The sequence below is a fragment of the Poecile atricapillus genome, chromosome 3 (assembly GCF_030490865.1).
Source record: "Poecile atricapillus isolate bPoeAtr1 chromosome 3, bPoeAtr1.hap1, whole genome shotgun sequence".
In the NCBI taxonomy this organism is placed as follows: domain Eukaryota; kingdom Metazoa; phylum Chordata; class Aves; order Passeriformes; family Paridae; genus Poecile; species Poecile atricapillus.
The window spans coordinates 62,451,238-62,469,868 of NC_081251.1; the positions used below are offsets into that span (position 1 = coordinate 62,451,238).

The 18,631-nt window shown below is 39.8% G+C and overlaps 1 protein-coding gene across 2 annotated transcripts in view; it reads right to left on the minus strand.

Moving 5' to 3' along the window:
* AIG1 (androgen induced 1) overlaps positions 1-18,317 on the minus strand; it is a 133,452-nt gene extending 115,135 nt beyond the window's left edge. The window contains exons 1-2 of one of the 2 annotated variants that reach the window (XM_058835950.1): positions 17,970-18,317; positions 17,568-17,819 (exon numbers count right to left, since the gene is read on the minus strand). In XM_058835950.1, the coding sequence (XP_058691933.1) occupies positions 17,808-17,819; positions 17,970-18,110 (153 nt within the window). In that variant the 5' untranslated portion in view covers positions 18,111-18,317 and the 3' untranslated portion in view covers positions 17,568-17,807. Of the gene's footprint in view, positions 1-17,567; positions 17,820-17,969 lie in introns of those variants that run through there. The other variant, XM_058835949.1, reaches the window with a different exon arrangement.
* Positions 18,318-18,631: the final 314 nt, after the last annotated feature.

Below are 18,631 nucleotides of genomic sequence, written 5' to 3' on the forward strand. Positions count from 1 at the left end.
GGTAATAAATATTCTCTAATGTAGTTTAAAAATACTGTATTACTGATTTATTTGAAGTAACTGCAAAGAAAAATTACAGCTAGTATTTCAGAAGAGTCTCTACAACCATTTAACATTTACAGGTGGGACTTTAAAAGAAACTGAAAAGGAAACCTACTAGAATTCATAGCCCAAGGTGCAAAGCAGGGGAAAATCATATTTTACCTGAAGACATCATCCAGGGAAGTAACAAAAGCTACTTTTATTGTTATTTTTATGATAAACTGAAGCCCAGAGAATTTACTCCCTGTGACAACATCTTAAGGCTCAGGACATTCTGGAAGAAGACAGTCAAAACTCCTGACTAAGCAAGACTCATTAAATAATCCTTTTGACCTTGACAGAAGTCAGTTGGCAGAAATTCTTCAGGATTTGATTATCTCCCTCTCCTACAGACATCTTTTGAAGGTTCATACTTAAATATAGACACGCACACTTCTAAATAAACACCACTTACATCTGTCTCTTGCTGATAAAGCAATGCCCATATGATAATTCTATCATGGAAAAAAAATATTTTCAGTTACAGATCTTGACAAGGAGTGCAAAAATTAAAATTCAGTTTGTCCGTTTACCAGATTAAACAGGTCTTTCTAAATAGCATCTGTTTCATGGAAGAAAGAAAATCAGCAAGGCTGGACTAAGGCTATGTCTTGAACCTTCAATCTCCTCTACGTTGACATACAAAGTGAAGACAAGATGTGAGCACTACCAGATGATAACAATGTGTCCTTGCATTGCTAAGATGTAAATGGCAATACAAGGTGCAAGCTAGAGGCCTTAAAACTGGATGAAGAATGCACAGAAATTCAAGCAGTAAAAAAGTTACATCCTCATTTGGAGAAGAGTAGAACAATAATAAAACAAGCCTAATTTTCAAAGTAAAATTGTTAGAAGCAAATCTGGACTATGATTAATAGAATAGAAACACCTAAAATTCTTTTGCTGCCATGATTGTTTACTACTAATTAAGCAAATAATTTTTTCACACTCCATTTGCAGCAACATCTTCTGTTTGAAGTGTTGTGAAGATGTTGTGTTTGTCCAACACAAACACTTGTAAATTTCACTTTTTGATGGTTCTACACTTTGATCAATTCAGTGCCTTTCACGACTTCAAGAAACCTGGATTTTAGAGACGTATGCAATTTCCTGAGAACTGGCCATATGAAACATTTGATGACCTCTAACTTTGGCTCTTTACACTGTTGTCCATGTCACAGTTGAGGTGAGAAAAATAAAGCTGTGGAAAAGTCATATCAAGGACAAATACCAATATTGCTTTCCTTTGTGGCTGTGGTTCTTATTAAAAAACTTGGACATACCTCATGAATGGCAAAGGTCTGAAGCACAGTTTGTTCACACACCCACAAGAAAATGAAGAGGTAAGGAAGGATGCTTATAATAGAAGTCTGATAGCTTAAAGTTCAAATCGGATCAATGACTTGGGATGTAGACTTTCAACTGATAAAAATCTGGAGGTCACTGTCACATGATTACAGATTAAAATGGCATCCACTCTCAAGATCAGGTGTATCTGGAAGCCATCTACTACACTAACTGGCATTCTGCAGAGGCTTACTCCTTATCTGAGTGTAAGAGCAAAGCTTCTTAGGACAGCATAGGACAAACCAAGCACTAGCACAAAGTAAAACACCTGACAGTAAAACTGACTCTCTGATTATAGAAGTTGTTAGGGTTCATGCCTTCCTGATATTCTCCTAACAGAAAACTTTAGATCTTAAGACTTCGTTTTTAGATCATTTACTTTAATTAAGTCAAAGAGTTTTTTAGGCCACATAACCCAAAGAGATACTGGGGAATTATTCAGAAAATACTGATTTCAGGCTCTGAGATGGGAATGCAGAAAATACATACATAATAAAACATGCTTAGAAAACATTCTTGTGAGAAAAAGAGAGAAACAGGAACCCTTATTCTTCCCACAGAAAAGTGTTAATTAATGAGATGACTGAAAACCGTAAACAAAAAAACTAAAGAAAACATAAAACCCAAAGGAGGTTGTGAATTAACTTGACACTATCCACTTCATAAATGCAATACTTTTTGTTGTGTATGGCACATTCTCCTCTTTTACAATCATAAATATATATAAGTACATATACATATAATCTCTCTCACAAATCACTAAACCTTTTGACTAAGGTTGGCATTGCTTTTTGTCCTGAAAAGAGGGGGTGCACTCCACAGCTATAAAAGCTGGATGTCCTCACAGGCTGCCGCAGCTCAGCACCACAAGTTGCCTTTCCAAGCTGGGAGAGGAAGGCAGGCACCCAGGAACCAAGCAGCAGGCTGTCTGTAGGCAAGGCTTGGCTGGGAGGCCTCAGCGATCTGTCCCTGACTGCCCCTTTTTCCCCATGAGGAAGAGGGTGACCACGTCTCACCTGCAGCCACCCCTGAGCATCACTGCCAGCCAGTGACTACAGCAGCAACAAAACATGGTCCCAACACCCAAATGCCAGTCATACAGAGACTTAACCCTTTACATAACCACAGATTATGAAATACACAAATAAATAACGGCACATGCAAAATTCAAGGACAGAAATGCTGCCAGGACAATGCATTCTTCTTCAAAGATGCACACAGTTGCCTCAGCCAAGCTTTCAAGATGGATCCTTCAGGAAGAAGGGCTCAGTTCAGGAAATCAGGGACTTGATCCATGAGGATCCAGGACTGTCAAAATATGCATGATATGTCTTTGCAATCTCTTTCACAGCAAATCACTGATCCTTTATGAATTTTCAAACAAATAATGAATATTGGGGGAAAAAAATTGTCCAGCACAGGGAAGCAATAATCCACGGACATGAAACACATTCCGCATTTTTCTCCTCATTCAACTCTGCAGCTACAAGAAGACAGTAGCACAGTAAACAAGCCTCCTCCTCCTCCTCAACACACTTCAACTCATTCTTCCCACACACAGCTGCCACTATCATGCATATTTCAAAGCCTCCATCTGGGCTTGACAACTGTACCTTCCTTTCTTCCAGCCAACAGAAATACACGTCCTACTCAAACAGGCATGGATGATACTGCGCTGTTTATTTCAAAAAATAAGCTGTTCCACAAGTAGGTCATGTGGGTGGAAGCCTCCATGCTAACCTACATGTTCACCGTATAGGTTAGAGCTACCCTACATTCATTTTTCCCTCTTTCCAGCTAGAAATTATCTTCAGACAGCCTGTAAGGATTCGTGGTACTTGTCCAGGCTGCTGAATGCCTGGTTCTTCTGCATAAACACCTACTGTTCGCACAGGGATTAACTTCACAGTATACACCCAGCAGGTTCAACATTTCCCAGAGATTCTTCATTTATGCCACATATGCTACACAGTGCAGGTACACCTCCTTCTGTCCAGAAATATGTCCATAATTCCAACAGCTGTTGCAGACTGGGGATGTCCTGAACTCAGCATGCACACAGGCAGATCTCCGGTCTGTGGCCTTGTCTTCTTTCTCTTAAGGTCAACTTGCCCTGCTGGAGCTATGCCTCTTGAAGTGCTGCTCCAGCAATCACCCACTCTGCACCCACAGCAGCAGCCTACGTTCTACCACTTAAATAGCTGTGTCTCTTCCTTCCTCCCTCATCAGCAGCCTGTACTCAGATCACCCTTCCTGTACCATCAAATGCACTCGCCTACATCCAGCATGTAAACACGCACCCTGCCTCTCCCCACCTCTTGTTCTGCAGTGGCTGGGTAGGCATAGGCTGAGAGCAGTGCCCCTTGCAACACCAGGAATGGCCAAAGCTACCCCAGGCTGTGGCTGCTATCTTGGACAGCAGAAGGTGATGCTGGAGTGTAGTTAGGCTGCTCCTGCTCCACCAAAGAGGTAGCACCTGGGTTCATTCACACATGATGGCAATGTCCACACATTTCCCATATCTCTGTGAATAGCAGCAGTGGCGAGTCACCAGGTGAGACAAGGCAGACTGGAGGTGATGCTTAACAGCCCAGGCAGAGCAGGTTGAATAACCAGCCTCACCTCCAGCTCCACCCCACAAAAAGCCCCAAAGGTTGGCTGAATAGGAGTAATCTGTGGGCAGCCTCTGGCCCACATCACCTCCTGAACCACCTGAGATTAGTAATGTTTTACATACAGATTACACAACTAAGGTAATTCCTAAAGGATTTTAATGATTATATGTCCAGCCAATTTCAGTATTGTCTGCTGTGCTTGCATTTGGTTCAAATCACACTTCTCTGCAGAGACATGAGGCTTAGATAGCAAATATTTCTTAAGTGCTTTGAGATCTTGTAATAAAAGGTACAATGGCACTACAAAGGAATTTTAGTGAGACGCTATCAGAAGATGTTTATTTTTTTCAGATCTCTATCTGTGTGTGTACTGCTTCTTTCTTGGAATAAGGAGAACAAAGGAGATGGTACACATGTAAGCATCTCTAAAGAGAACAGACAAGATTGACTATTTAGAATGGTCAATCAGCTGCTAATACTATTTTACCTATGCTTTCTTTTGGGAACACCACCAAGGAGAAAAACTGCAAAGCAAACTCCAGTGGAAAGATACTTTCCACCCAGCATACTCATTCATTTTAGGTCATATGGAAAAAGATATGACCTAGATCTTCTGCCACTCTGCAGGCACTACCTATCTTCCTACTTTAACAGCATTTCCAACAAACTGAGATATGGGCTTAATTTTCCTTAAGCTGATCATACAGGTTTAAAATTTTTTCGTTGATATTTATCATAGTGCTTCAGAGGTCACCCAGGCATTTTATGCAGACTGCCGGTGCACTTAATCATTTCAGTGTCTTCCTGCAGTAAATCAGAAGACATTATATTAATAAAAGATGGGTCTGTTCCAGGTCTGATTCAGAATGCTGAATCCCCATCTACCTGGCTTAGAAAGAGTCCTTTAAAAAGGTCAGTTTACTCTGTGGAATTCTGAATATCAAGGATATGTCTTCTCTCACACAAGATATATACACTTGAGACCAGCACAAAGACACTGGAGTGATTCAGAATGAGTGATCAAGGCTGTCTGTACCACAACCTAGCCAAAGAGACCTCGTCTGAAAATACACCACTGAGATACAGGCACACAATGCAAATAAGTATCTCATAAAACATGTTTGCCTCCATCACTACAGTTCTTTGTCTGGGAAATACTGTTTGGTCACATCCACTTAGCACAAGAAACAAGGCAGGCAAAACACAAGGTCTGCAAGGGAAAGACTGGCCAGAACTTCTCTTGTACCATATTATTATTATTTGATCTGCCTTCAAAACACTTACTAATCCCTGTAACCAGGTTGTATATTTATTTAAAAAAAAAAAATAAGAAAGAGAGAGAAAGGTTAAAGAATTGTTCAGTTATTCCCTGGGCTTGGATTTATCACATCCTGTTCTGACTCTCACTTTCAAATTTAAGTTTGCATTGACTATTCCACACGCCATGGGTACCACTGCTGTGAAATAAGGTAATATTTATGATTAAGTCACAACTTTCAGTGTTATAGTCCTCTTGTGACATTGATCTGGTCCTTGCTAAAGGAAAATTTAATACATTTTCAACTAATACCACTGAGAAAATATTTCTGAATAAAAATTTCTCACTGCAATGGCTGATTCCTTTGTAACATCGTTTTGTCTGAGTATTTTAATGAAGATAATCAAATGTCTTGTTTTCACTTGATAAGTTCAACTGCATCGAAACCATGATTTTGAAATACTTTATCTAAATCTTTTTCCTCACAAGAAATAGTGAGATTGATTTTTTTCTTCCCATCTGGAACAAATTCATAATTTCTAAATTTACAATCACACCAGAAGAGGCATTTAAAAAAAAAAAAAAAAACACTAGAAAAAAGCCTCCTTCAATATTTTATGTCTTATCTTGCAGTGTGCTAAAAAATCACATATTTTTAAGTCACATGCATATGCGGATGCTTTATATCTCCCAGAACTGGGAGTCTGACCTCAACTCCTGTGCAAACTAGGCAGAACACATGTGACTAATACAGAGAGAATACCTTCCCATCAGCTGTTAAAAGTAACATCAAAATACCCCTGTAGATCAAGATCTTTGCTACCTTCCCATTAGCTGTTGGAAGTAATATCAAAATATCCCTGTAGATCTGGACTTTTGCGAGATGCACTGAGTTCCTGGGACATGAGGCGGCTGTGAACACTGGTTCCAGGATGTGCCACACAGGTCAAACCCTGTGGTAGGGCCGGACTCTCTGACAGAAGTGGTATCAAGACCAAAGTGCTCCCACCCTAACACAGCACCCTGACTGCTGCCCAGCCCTGTGTTCAGCACAGGAAGGCTAACCAAGCAAGATACAGACTCTAGGCGTGTCATTCTTTGAGCATTCTTTGTTCCAAACATCACTTGACATCCTGGCTGATGTATCTTAAAAGATATTGACCCTAAACCACCTAGTCCAATCAGAATTTTATTTGTATTGACCTGGATGAGAGGCAACCTGATTTTACACTTCTGCCTTTGTATGTGTCCACTGGGCCTGTGTTCAGCCTTGCTCATGGCTGGAAACGGGGGAGTGGAGCCATGGCAGGCTCATCCGTAGCTGGTAACCTCCGACAAAAATGAGAATGTTTTCATGTGAGTTTGAGGAGAAAGTTACCACTCTGAAATGTGTATTTCTCTCTTTCCTTACTCCTAAACTGTACCAGGTGTGTCTGCATACAGCCAAAATTCGCACCCACAAACAAGGTATAAGTACTTGTATATGTTCACATAAAAAAAAAAAGCTGCTTCTATTAACAGCTGACAAGCTAAGCAATGTTCAAAAATATTTTTGCTAATTTCACTGAAAGTAGTAGATTTCAAACCTCATGACAATTGTTAAAAGACAAGTTTTCTTATTAAGAAATATAAAATACAATTTAAATAATTTCAACATTTCATTTAAAATAAGTACATTACAAAAAACAAAGATATAAAATGTCTGAATAAATAGTGATTGCTGATTATGTACATAATTTTTATTTTTCATGTTAAATGTCAGGTTTTATCAAGGACCTGCTTCTGAATTGGAAATTTTATAATAAAAAAATTGAATGGCAGACTACCAAGAAGTGACAAGATTTTAACACCATAATAAACATTAGGATCATGATCCATTATGCTCAACACTTACAGGCTTTTTTTTTTCCTGTAACCAGGATGCTTAAAAACTTGTTCAAAAACAGAAAGCAAAGCTAAGAGTCTTATGTAACAGCATAATTTCCAAACTGGTTTATTTAAGGCCACGCCACACCAAGATCAAGTTTTTCTAGTGGAAGATGGCTTATTTTTTATTGGTTTGGGTCTATACAAGGTGCTTTAAAAACACAGGAGAACAAATGACACTGAGTAGGTCTGGTGTTTGGGAAGGACAGGGTGAGAACGCAGCAGAATACATGAGATCGAATGCCCTGGGAGGAAAGACAGTATGTGTGAATGGTGGGGAAGGAGTGTAAGGAGTATGTGGGGTAAGAAAAGCAGCACTTGATGAGAAAACACAGGCTGCTGGAAGAGCACTGGGTGTGCAATTGGAACTGTGATGCAGAGCTGAAAGGTCAAGGAAACTGTGCTGGGTTAGAAGATATTAGAAAAGGGAAAGAGATAGCGGACAGGAGGATTCCTATAAGGAAAAAAAGGAAGAAAATATATATTTTATTTATAAAAATATACAAATATATATGGTTGCCGATTGCTGACAACAACTTGCAACTGAGGAATCTGACTGGGTCATACAGGGCACAAATGGATCAGGACAAAGGGACGGCACTTTCACAGACAAAGCCAGCAGTGGATGAAAGGAGTCACCCCTTGCACACCCTCAAGAACATTCATATTTTGCTTTTATGTTGCCAGTTGAATTTTAAAACCAAGAAGTTCACATCCCACTGGCCCAAATCCTTGAAGTAACAAGAGATCCCTCCACCCTTTTCTAAAATGCATTGTCATAAAATACATCTCATCATTTGAACTCAGACTTGTAATTAATAGAGAACAAAACAGCTTTGAAGTATTTTGGTAGTATTTGGTAAAAAATTGAAGTACTTTCTTCCCCAAACCATGAGAAAAAGAGAATAAAACTTAGCCTGAAATGACATATAACTTAATAGCATAGAATACAATCTGGTGGAAAACCAGAGGTGTCTAGCTTCCGAAATTATACTGGCAATGAGTCAAGGAGATTTGAATGCTAATCTTCTATAATAATATATTAGAATTAGAAACATCATTAGCTCCTTAATAAATGCAGGAATATCCCTTTCTCACCATGGTAGGTCATGAGACAGTTGACCAAAAGCTGTCTATTCTCTCCTGTCCTCTACAGTTGACAATGAAAAACTTGAACAGCATCTTGAACCACTGTAGTCTTTGACCCAGTGTTCATTAATTGGTCACCTAAACTGACTTCAGCAGTAGCAGACCAGTTTACTCTGAGATGTGCACAGCATATGGAGAGGCTATGGAACAGAGTAGCTCTTATGAACAGTTTGCTGTTTTCAAATTATGTGCAGCATAGGTAAATAACTATTATACCAAATGTACACAAAGATGTGTATCCACACCTGAAGACACCAAATCCCTTTCAGCCTCCTGAATGTCCAGCATTAAAGTACTGTGCCATGCAGTTCCACACAGCAGAGGTTTCCATTGTGACTCACGCATTCCTGGGACTTGCTTCTGGGGACCTACTGGAATGCAGACAATTGCGTCTACTGCACAGTCCTTGGAACACAGAACAAGTAAACACAGGTTAAGAAAGTTTTCACAGCATGGAGTCTCCATTTGTTTGTAAGCCTAAGTGAACAGCAAATGGGGACCTCTGCATCTGTCAGTGCATATGGCTTCTAACTAGGGACAAGCTTTGCAAGCACCCTGCGCTGAGCAGAGTGTGCAAAGCCAAACACGTATCCGTGGGGAAACAGTGCTGTGGCACCAGTGCCCCCAGTCAGGGGGGCTGTGTGGGGAGACTATGTGGGTGTGTGGGAGGAAGAAATGACAGAGAGGAAAAGGAAAGGAGGGAAGTCTGAGGGAGCTAACACATGCTGATTTAGCCAAGAAATACCAGCCACCATGCATCTCCACCCTTTGCCTTCCCTCACTTTGTCCTCATAGCTGGCAGTCAAATACCTAAATACCAGTTTGTCATAACACAAGACTGGTCAGCATGGTGCACTCTATGACCTACGTGCCCCAGGTAAAGAGTGCTGTCATGCATGATTCCTTTTCTCTCTCACTTCCCTACTTCCCTTCTTTAGAGAAGGGCAAACTTCTGTAAAAAGAGAAAACAGAAGAGCCTCTACAAACACTGCCTATAAACAACTTGTGTCTTCTCTGCTTCCCACTGCTTTGCCTCAAGATCAGCCCCCTGCCCCAACACTAGCTGTATGGAATGCTTCCACCACTTCAGGCACAAGCTTGTTCAGCACCTTGCAGGGAAAACATCCTTTTTGTACCCTAGTATTTTATCAACCCATACAGTGGCATTTAAAGTCATCAGTTTCTTTCTTCCTTTTGCATTTGATCAATTACATTTAGAAACATATGCCACCTGTGCTTGCATGTGGAACTCCCACTCCTAATGAATTCTAATAATACTAGCAATAATAATAATAAATAACAATTTATTACTTAGGTGCTGCCAGGACCAGAAGGCTTCAAGACATATTATAAAATATACACAAATATAGGGAAGGAAAAAAGTAAATTTACCCTCAGGCACACAAACCCCTAGGTTTAATAAAATATACAAATACAGACAGCACTGAAATAAAAAATGAGCCTATCAATTCCTAATAGATTAAAATTTAAATTCTCAGCTAGGTCCCTTCCTGCACAAGCAGCTCAAACAGTCTGAAGAGTCTAGCAGCATTTGTAGAATTAAGATTCAGCCTCTTACATTATTTCACTTGGACCAGCTGATTTCAAGAAATCCTTGTGTGCTGCTTTACAAGTAAGGAAGGAATTAGCGAGGTATTTTACATCCTGCTCTCCTGCACATTCTATTCTACTTTAGCAGGACACCAAATATTCTACTAGGAAAAATGCAGCAGTACTAGTTTTGTTTTAAGCTATACTGCAGAGCCCTCACGCACTTTAGAACAACTAACCTGACTGACAACTGCAGCAAAAATACCTGAACCATGTCAGCTACACACAGATTTAAGTGGAAATTATTATACAATTGCACCTTCTGGCATCCTTTTTTGGAAAACCTATTGTAAACTGGATGCTTGTAAGTGCAACAGCAAGACAAAATGTTCAGGGAATGCAACTAGAGGCATTCAAATGGTACTTTCAAACTTTCAAGGGAAAATTGCATGGATTTAGCTAAGAAGCCAGAAGGAGGCTTCATACAAATGAAAATCAGGGTCTTGTTTTCTCCTAGCATTTCATATGAGCTTAGCCTGTTTTCAACCAACAGAATCCCTAAAATCTGCAGTATAAAAGCAATTTTGCAGTATTTAAAAAAAAAATAAAAATAATAATAAAAAAAAATCTTAATCAGGAATCACCATCCTAAGTGGGAGAGGGGTTAGGTTTTAAGTCTTACAAAAACATACTTGTAAATTTTAACTTACTTTAGAGTTCCTTCCTGTCTGAAAAGTCTGGAAGTTTTACTTTAGCTTCCAACAGATTTTGTTTTTTCTTCAGAGTTGGGTTAACTTTTCCATCCACTGAAGTTAAACACAGCTTTTTCAGTGGTAGCATATTTAACTATGCTGAGTTGAAAAAATCTTGCATTATACATAGTAAGAGTAATGGAACAAAGCCTGCAAGGCTTTGAAGACTAATAACAATTTCAGAGCCTTGGAAAACACAGTACAGGGAATATATAACTATACAAATAAATGCTGGCAAATAAGGCAAAATTTGAAAAAGCTTTCATTGGAAGGATGAAAGCTTTTCATATTCAAAGAGTTGGTCTACAAAATAAGTCAATTGTCAATTTTGTTTCTATATTATATACCATATATATGGATATATATAGATATATATATACTGGAACATCAAGATGAGAAGACCAGGCCTCAGATTAAATACTTAAAAAAACCCCAAAAAACTACACTGAAAGGAGTTTGATGTTCTGCATGATCTTCTGCAAGCAATAACATCACTTTTATTTCAAATATAGAAATATACAATGTGAACTTTGTTATACATCAATACTTATTTCACTCTTGAATTCTACAGAGAGCATACTAACCTGTCACTGGCGGTGATCTTTTTTACATTTACTGTCTGGAATTGCATTAGCAATTAGAACTCCAAATGACAAGAAATTCACCACCCACACTGAGCTCCTCCCAATATCAGAGTCTATATTAAAATAGCACAATTAGAAAAATGTCTTCTAAATATTGCATTGGGATAGGCAAGCCCTCACAAAACCTATTATTAGATATGGAAGGTTGCAGCACAGAAAATACTTAATCTAATAGAAGGAATCTAAGATTTTTTTTTATTAGTTTGTTCAGGTAAATACACACTCAGCATAATCCTCCACAATTAATCTCATCTATTGTGTTCAAAACACTGCAGAATTGCCTATTTGTTCTTTATTACATTCTACATTTGACTTTATTCAAATCTGCAAACTTGTATCTGTGGAATGTGAAGGTTTTGTAATTTCATAAGGGCTTTTTTTTTTACTTATAGGTCAACTTCAATTTTGTTGTACAGTGGCATAATAGCACACCAATAATAGAACACTTTTATCATGTGAGGGTTTCCCAGTTTTCAGATAATCAAGTTTCTTTTTCTTCTTTTTCTGCCTAAGGACAAAGTAAGTAACCACCCACATGTGTATTTACCCTAGAAGTCTTTGTAAATCCTAAGGTTCATGTAACTGCAAAGAATCAAGTGTTATTTGATTTTTATTACAAATATATTTAATTTAGAACACTAAGTTTGCAATTTTCTATACTAGTTAAGAGTATTATTTGATAGGTTATATAGATCTTTGCTAAAACTTAAGAAAATCAATCTTCCAGAATCTATTTCTTGCATAAACTTACATGGCTGCCTTAACATAACACAAATACAAGGTCAAAAATACATTGATTAAATAATTTTTATATACTTATATTCACAATGGATTAGGACAGTTCAGAACCCAAATGCCTTCAGCGAAAAACACTAACGTAGAACACAAGGTGTGTTGTCCTTGTTTAAACTAATTGTTTAAAACAATTTGGCCATATGAAGGCATGTAAGATTATCTGAATTATCCTTACCACTATAATAAAATTTTAAAGAAAACAATTCGACTGTTACAGAACTTAAGTAAATAGGATGTTTTTCAAAGGGCAACAGAAAGACTACTAAACCAGCTTCTTGAAGTTGTCATCATTTGAAACTGTTCTGGCAAAACTCTACAGACTGTACACTGATGTAAAACACAGCACTGTTACATATCACTTACCTACTCCAAGTTCTAAAATAATATTATTGTCATTAGTTAAATCTATCATCATAGAAAGTGATCTCCATTTTTTCTCTCTTCCGTTCTCCTGCTTTATGCTGCCAACCCTATTGCCAACACAAATAGTTCAAGATAGCCATAACTTCCCTGAGAATTCCCAAATTAAATGTACATCATACTTAAGTAGAATTGTAAAATAAAAGCAGACTAATGCAATGTGAAAACGGAACACTTCAATGTAGTGCTCAAATTCCACTCAATTTGTAATAGTACTACCAACAGCAAATGGAAAACATGGGTCTATGAATAAAAAAGGGTGACACTATTACATTTTTATTACTGCATCAACAGCACTATACATTACTGTTCCCCAGACATGTTTACAGCCCAAGAGTGAAAAAAAAAAAGCTCTGAAACACTTAAATGGCTCTCCTACGCATATTGTTACCCTTTCTCTCAAATACCTTAGGTATCATTAAGAAACGTCATCTTGTTATTCCTGAAAAAGCAATTCCTTCCTATGTAAACTGATAAATTCTCCATTGACTGTATGCTATTAAAGATTAAATATTATAAAAGATATTTAGATATGATGATGAATTACTGCTGGGAATAATACATAGTAATATTTTACACTTCTGGAATATTTTAACTCAAAACCCATAAAACACTTCCGTATCAGGCTAACTTTACAGATGATGAAAAAGGAATCGTAAGGTGAAATTCATTTTACCAAGGGAAATCCTGTAAAAGAGTCATAGTTATATCCCATAGTGTGGAATGTGTTTCTACTTTTGTCCTCTGTTTGTGGCAAGTGTAACCCATACAGACAGCAATGAAATTTGCTCCATTTCAGATAATACAGAAATGGTACAATTTATTATTCCTTCATTCTGAAACTTTTGGCCTCTAGTATTTTCTGGTCCTTTTATTTCCTATCAGCTTGACCAAATCCAAACTGGGCACAAATCACCAAAGGTTTTTAGCTGTGTTTTGTTAAGCTAATACCTTTGTTTGTTGTCTAGTAACTGTATCTCATGTAACTTCATAACTAATACACTAAATAAATAAATTGTAAGTCTTACAACTTGAGTTTCTAGTCCTGTTGATAACATGACCCTCTGAAAATTTTCAAAGACAAGGAACTAAGTTCTGATCACTTACTTGAACTTAATCAAACTAAATCTAAAGGTATTTTCCGAAAAAAAAAAATAAAATACAGCATTTACTGGCAAAAAATACATGCTGCAAACAGAGCACATACCTATTTTTTGTAGAACTCAATCTGCCAGATAATGTATATAAAGTTCACACAGACATCCTGCTATTTCTTTCATGAGAATAATAAATGTATAACATCAGGCAGATTTATGTATGAGCAAAATCTGTTCCTTTCTGCCTTTGGCTGCCCTGAATCAAGTCATAGGAACATTCAGGTTAACATTCTGATATTCAAAATGGGACCAATAATTTTATGATGATTAATCATAAAACACAACACTTGAGACTGCTTCCAAAAATCTGGCCTTGCTTTTTCTCTCTGTAACTACCCTGTGCAGCCAATCAGGAAGACCTTAAGATTATAAAATACAAAACCAAAAAACCATAAATTTGTTAATACATGTGCACTAATATTTTGGTTTACTCTACTTTCTTTGAGTAATAAAGTTTCCAGAGAAACTGCACAATGAAAACTAGATGCTATTTAGACCAGCACTAAGCATCTCTTACTAAGGAGGTACATACTTAAAACTCTAAGTTACTTTTCTGCTAATTATTACCCACACCCAAACACAAAAAATTTATTTGGTCTTCTTTTGGTACCCACAGGCTCCACTTTATTCCAGAAGACAAATTCTATTTAATTTCACCTCCTCTCCCAATAACAGTAAGAGGTCCCAGAGAAACTGAAGAATAAAATGTAATAACAACTTTTAAACAAGTTGGTGCAGTGGACTCCTCAACAAATGCGTATTCATAAAGGCAAGTGTGCGATTGCAGTGTATGCAGGATGATCAAGTACTATTATCTTCTACCCAGCTACTTCAAGTACCTACAGAACTGTGTAAGGAAAATTTCTGAGGGTTTTACATAAGATGAAAAACTTGTTGCAAAGAATCATATCTGCTGGCATCATTTCTGGCCTAACTTAAATTTCAGCTATTAGGCTCAGCAATGAATTTATGGGATGTGGCACAGGACAGTGATGTCCTGCAGCATTCTAGTATTACAGCATAAAATTGTGAATCTGAGTTAAACAAAGGCAGCTATACAAGAAATTTTAGGCCCATTTCTTGAAATATCCCATCTGAATCCAATTCTTTGCTGTTTTCATAGGAACTAACTTCAAGGCTTGGTTTGTGTTTTGAGTTTAAATTAAAACAACACGTAGTTTTGAACTAGCCTGAATATTCAGCTCCATAATTCCATCTGCTGGGCTCACTGACTGATTTTGGCAGCAACTCTTTACCTCTTCATACCTTGGTTTTCCACTCTTTACATAACAAAGAAGACATTGCTCTCTGTGTGGGCTTTGGAATACGCAGGTACTAGGCAGCTATCTTTGCCACCTTTTGAACAAGCAGGGTAAGTATCTACCACCTCTACATACCAAAAGAAGTGGAGATACTACTATTAGTAGCAACAGTCAGGAGCATCTTGAGCGTAATGTCAAAACATATTGCCTGCGCATTGCTTCATAAACCAGAAAAACATTCCACTGACACAGGTGTTTTAGGGAATGTTGCTACCACATTTACAACTGCAAAAAAAAATTAAGTCTTCAAAATGACAGCAGTTAAAAGAAGTCATTGATTGCGCTTGCTTTATTTTGTAATTCAAGGACAGGAGAGATTAAGAATGAACATTTGCATCTAAAACACCACTTAGATATGAATATCCAAAATATTTTGGATGGACAGGGACATTACATTTGTATTAAACAACTTCCTCATAATGCTCAACTTCCGTGAACAGTGTGGGGGCTCAAAGTCTACTGTTAAATCACTGCATACACTTAAAATGTTTTATTGTCCTGTGTTTTAGAGTCCAAACTACTATATTTTCATAATTCCGTTCAAAAGTATATTACCTGCAGATAACTGTAAATCATTTCCCATAGTACCTCTACAAAACTGGCTACTTGAAACTCCAAGAGATTTATGGAGGCTGAGACTGGAATGAACATCCCTTTGCAAATGGACAGATGGAAAAAGTCCAAATTACTTTTCAGATTAAAGTCATAAACTGACTTTTCTCAAAAACTGGTAGCAGTTTTTGGAAGCAGAAAAAACTTCTACGTGCTTCTGTGATGTCAAAGATGAAATCTCTGTTTGTGGAGGTACAATCTGTAGCAAGAACACACGTCTGCCAAGACTCTGGCATTGATGATATTTCGTCTAGACAGCCTTTGAATGTGACTGACACAGGAACAGTGCACATGGCTGAGCAAACTGAAACTTATGGAAGAGCTTTTCAAGACTTAGTCAAGATACAAGATTTTGGAAATGTGCCTAACATCCTCCAATCATGCCTCCTGGTATCCTCCTCAGGAATCTAAATGGTTTTGTTCCATCGAGTCTCCTAGTTGTCCCAGAGAACAGTAAGATAAATTTGCTTACAAAAGATGCTGGCAGGGCCATTTAGATGTAAGGAAATATTGTCAGCAAGAGGAGAGTTCTGCATGCTGGCTAGTCACTGAGAAAGGCATTCAAGCCATTGAACTGTGTGTTATTTTGAAGGACTGAAGACTGTAAGAAATTGCTAAACCTTTTCTCAGCTACTGGGCTTGACTGTGAGAAACGCATGACAACTATTAGCTAAAGGAAAGAAATTACTAAATGCAGCTGATAACTGCTCTAGATATTTTAGAAAGCACTACATATTTACATTGACCTTTTGAGGCCCTAAACCATGTACATGCTTTGATGGAAAAGTCCACATGAACTTGCCATAGACAAGGCTATAATTTTTGGGAAATGATGACTGTCACTTACAGTTAAATTTTCACTGTGTGACAGCCCTGGTTGACTTAGTTCTCAAGCAACTGTCAGGGTTAAGAGAAAAGAGAAAAAGGTGAAGGGGACTCAAAGAGATTATTGGCTTTTAGCTTTAGCTGATTCACTTCCAGTGACAGTTCAACTGTCACTGAAGTCAACAGCTACCCCCCTAACTTACTGGGATTATATTATAACTTCTATTAACCAATATTACAGACAGTACTGTTCAGCAACCCAAAAGGTAAAAAAATAGATTCTATTTGTCCTTCAGAGAAACATCAAGCCTTAAGACACCAATTTACAGTTGCAGCAAAAGCACTGCTGTGGATCTCAGAGCTTCTGCAAATTTTTGCACATAAAAAAAATTACCCTGATTAAGTGAAAAATGCAGATGATGCTTCTTCTCTGCAAATAAAATATGGACCTCAGTGAACCTTAACTTAATCCTGATACAGAAATTTGCACACTTGACCTGCTTGGCAACTAGTGTTTGAATTTGGTCTCCAAGCCCACAGACTCAACCTATTGAGTCAGTGGCATGTGTGTAGGCAATAGCAGCAATACTCGTGAATCTACAGTGAAGTTCTGAGAGAGGTATTATCACTGGGAGGCACTGAAATACTTGCATTTTGGGACTTTTCAGTAACTGAACTGGAACCGCAAAGTTTCTCACCTAATTAAAGAAAAAAAAAAAAAAAGTATTTTGATCTAGGTACTAGGTGTAAGTTTGCTATCATATTTCTGAACCAGAAACGAAGTTTCTCCTCCCACCGCCTCTCTTCCTCCCGCCCCCTCTCCTCCCACCTGCACTAAGGGAACACTTGTTGTGGAGGCAGCGAGCCTAGGAAGCTCAGATTAAAAATAGCCCTGGCTAGCACCTGGCGTTTTCCAGCAGGCCAGCATGCTGCTGACTCTTCCAGATCTGGACCCTTACGAAGAAATATAATGAAAGGACACGGCTTTTATTTCATACACTCATTTATGGATTTGCAACCAAAACTAACTGGATCTGGCAAGTTGGAGTTGCCTGGCACTTTTTGCATCACTGACACAATTGCACCTGTCACGGATGGATTCCTCAGAAGGGCCAAAGGGCACAAGACATATATTTTATTTTGACGGCACACGGGAGCCAGATGCTGGGCCAGCACGTTCTGGTGTTCACTGTTGGCCATTAGAAAAGGGGAAACACATCATCGCCACTGGGGTGGGTGACAGGCCGTCAGGCGCACCTTCCCCACGGCCGCTTACACGCAGCAGCCGCTCGGCTTTGTCCGTGCCTCTCTCCGTTCAAAGCACCCGGCTCCGCGGTGTCCGGCTGCCTCCTCTCACGGCCGGCCCTGCAGCCCCAACATGTCGCCGCCCCGCTTTAAGGTCACCGCATGGCGAGGCCGTCGAGCGCCGGGGGCCGCGGTGCGCCCGGGCCGCGGCCGCTGCACGGGCAGCCCGGGGGAGGGGGCAGGGCCACGGCCGCCGCCGGGGGCACTTACCAGGTCTATGAAGGTCAGAAATTTCCAGCTGCCTCCATAGGTCTGATGCGCGGGCATGTCAATGGCCTTGTAATTGCACAGGATGGAGCAATAGGACAGGAGGATGGCGGCGCGCAGCACCTGGCAGGGCACCAGCGCCATGTTTGCGGCGCGGGGTGCGCTTCCGTGTGCCCGTGTCTATGTCCGTGTCTGTGTCCCAGTGCCCCGTGTGCGTGTGTCCGCGTGTCCCGGTGTGCGTGAGTGTATCCCCGCGTGTGTGTGCGCGCCGTGCGGGCGGGACTCCGAGCGCCCCCGCGGCCCCGGCCGGGGCGGAGCGCAGGGCCCGCGCGGTGCGGCGGCGGCGGCGGGCGGCAGGGGGGCCGCAGGGCCGGGCGGGCTGGGCGCGCTCCCGACCCTCAGCTCCGCGCCCGGGCCGGGCCGGAGGAGGCCGGGCCGTTCCCGAGGGAGCGGAGGGACGGCAGTGTGAGCACGAGTTAATTGCAGAACCCGACTGCCCGCCGGTTTTCAAGCGAGAGCTACAGTAGATCAGCAATTACGGGTTATAATTGCCTTGATCGGAGGAACGCTGTGGCTCGTGTGTGCCCCCGGGCCTGGCGACCCCCCCCTGCGGCCGGCGCTGCCAGTGGGCCGGCGGAGCAGGTGCCTCCGTCCCGGCGGCGGGA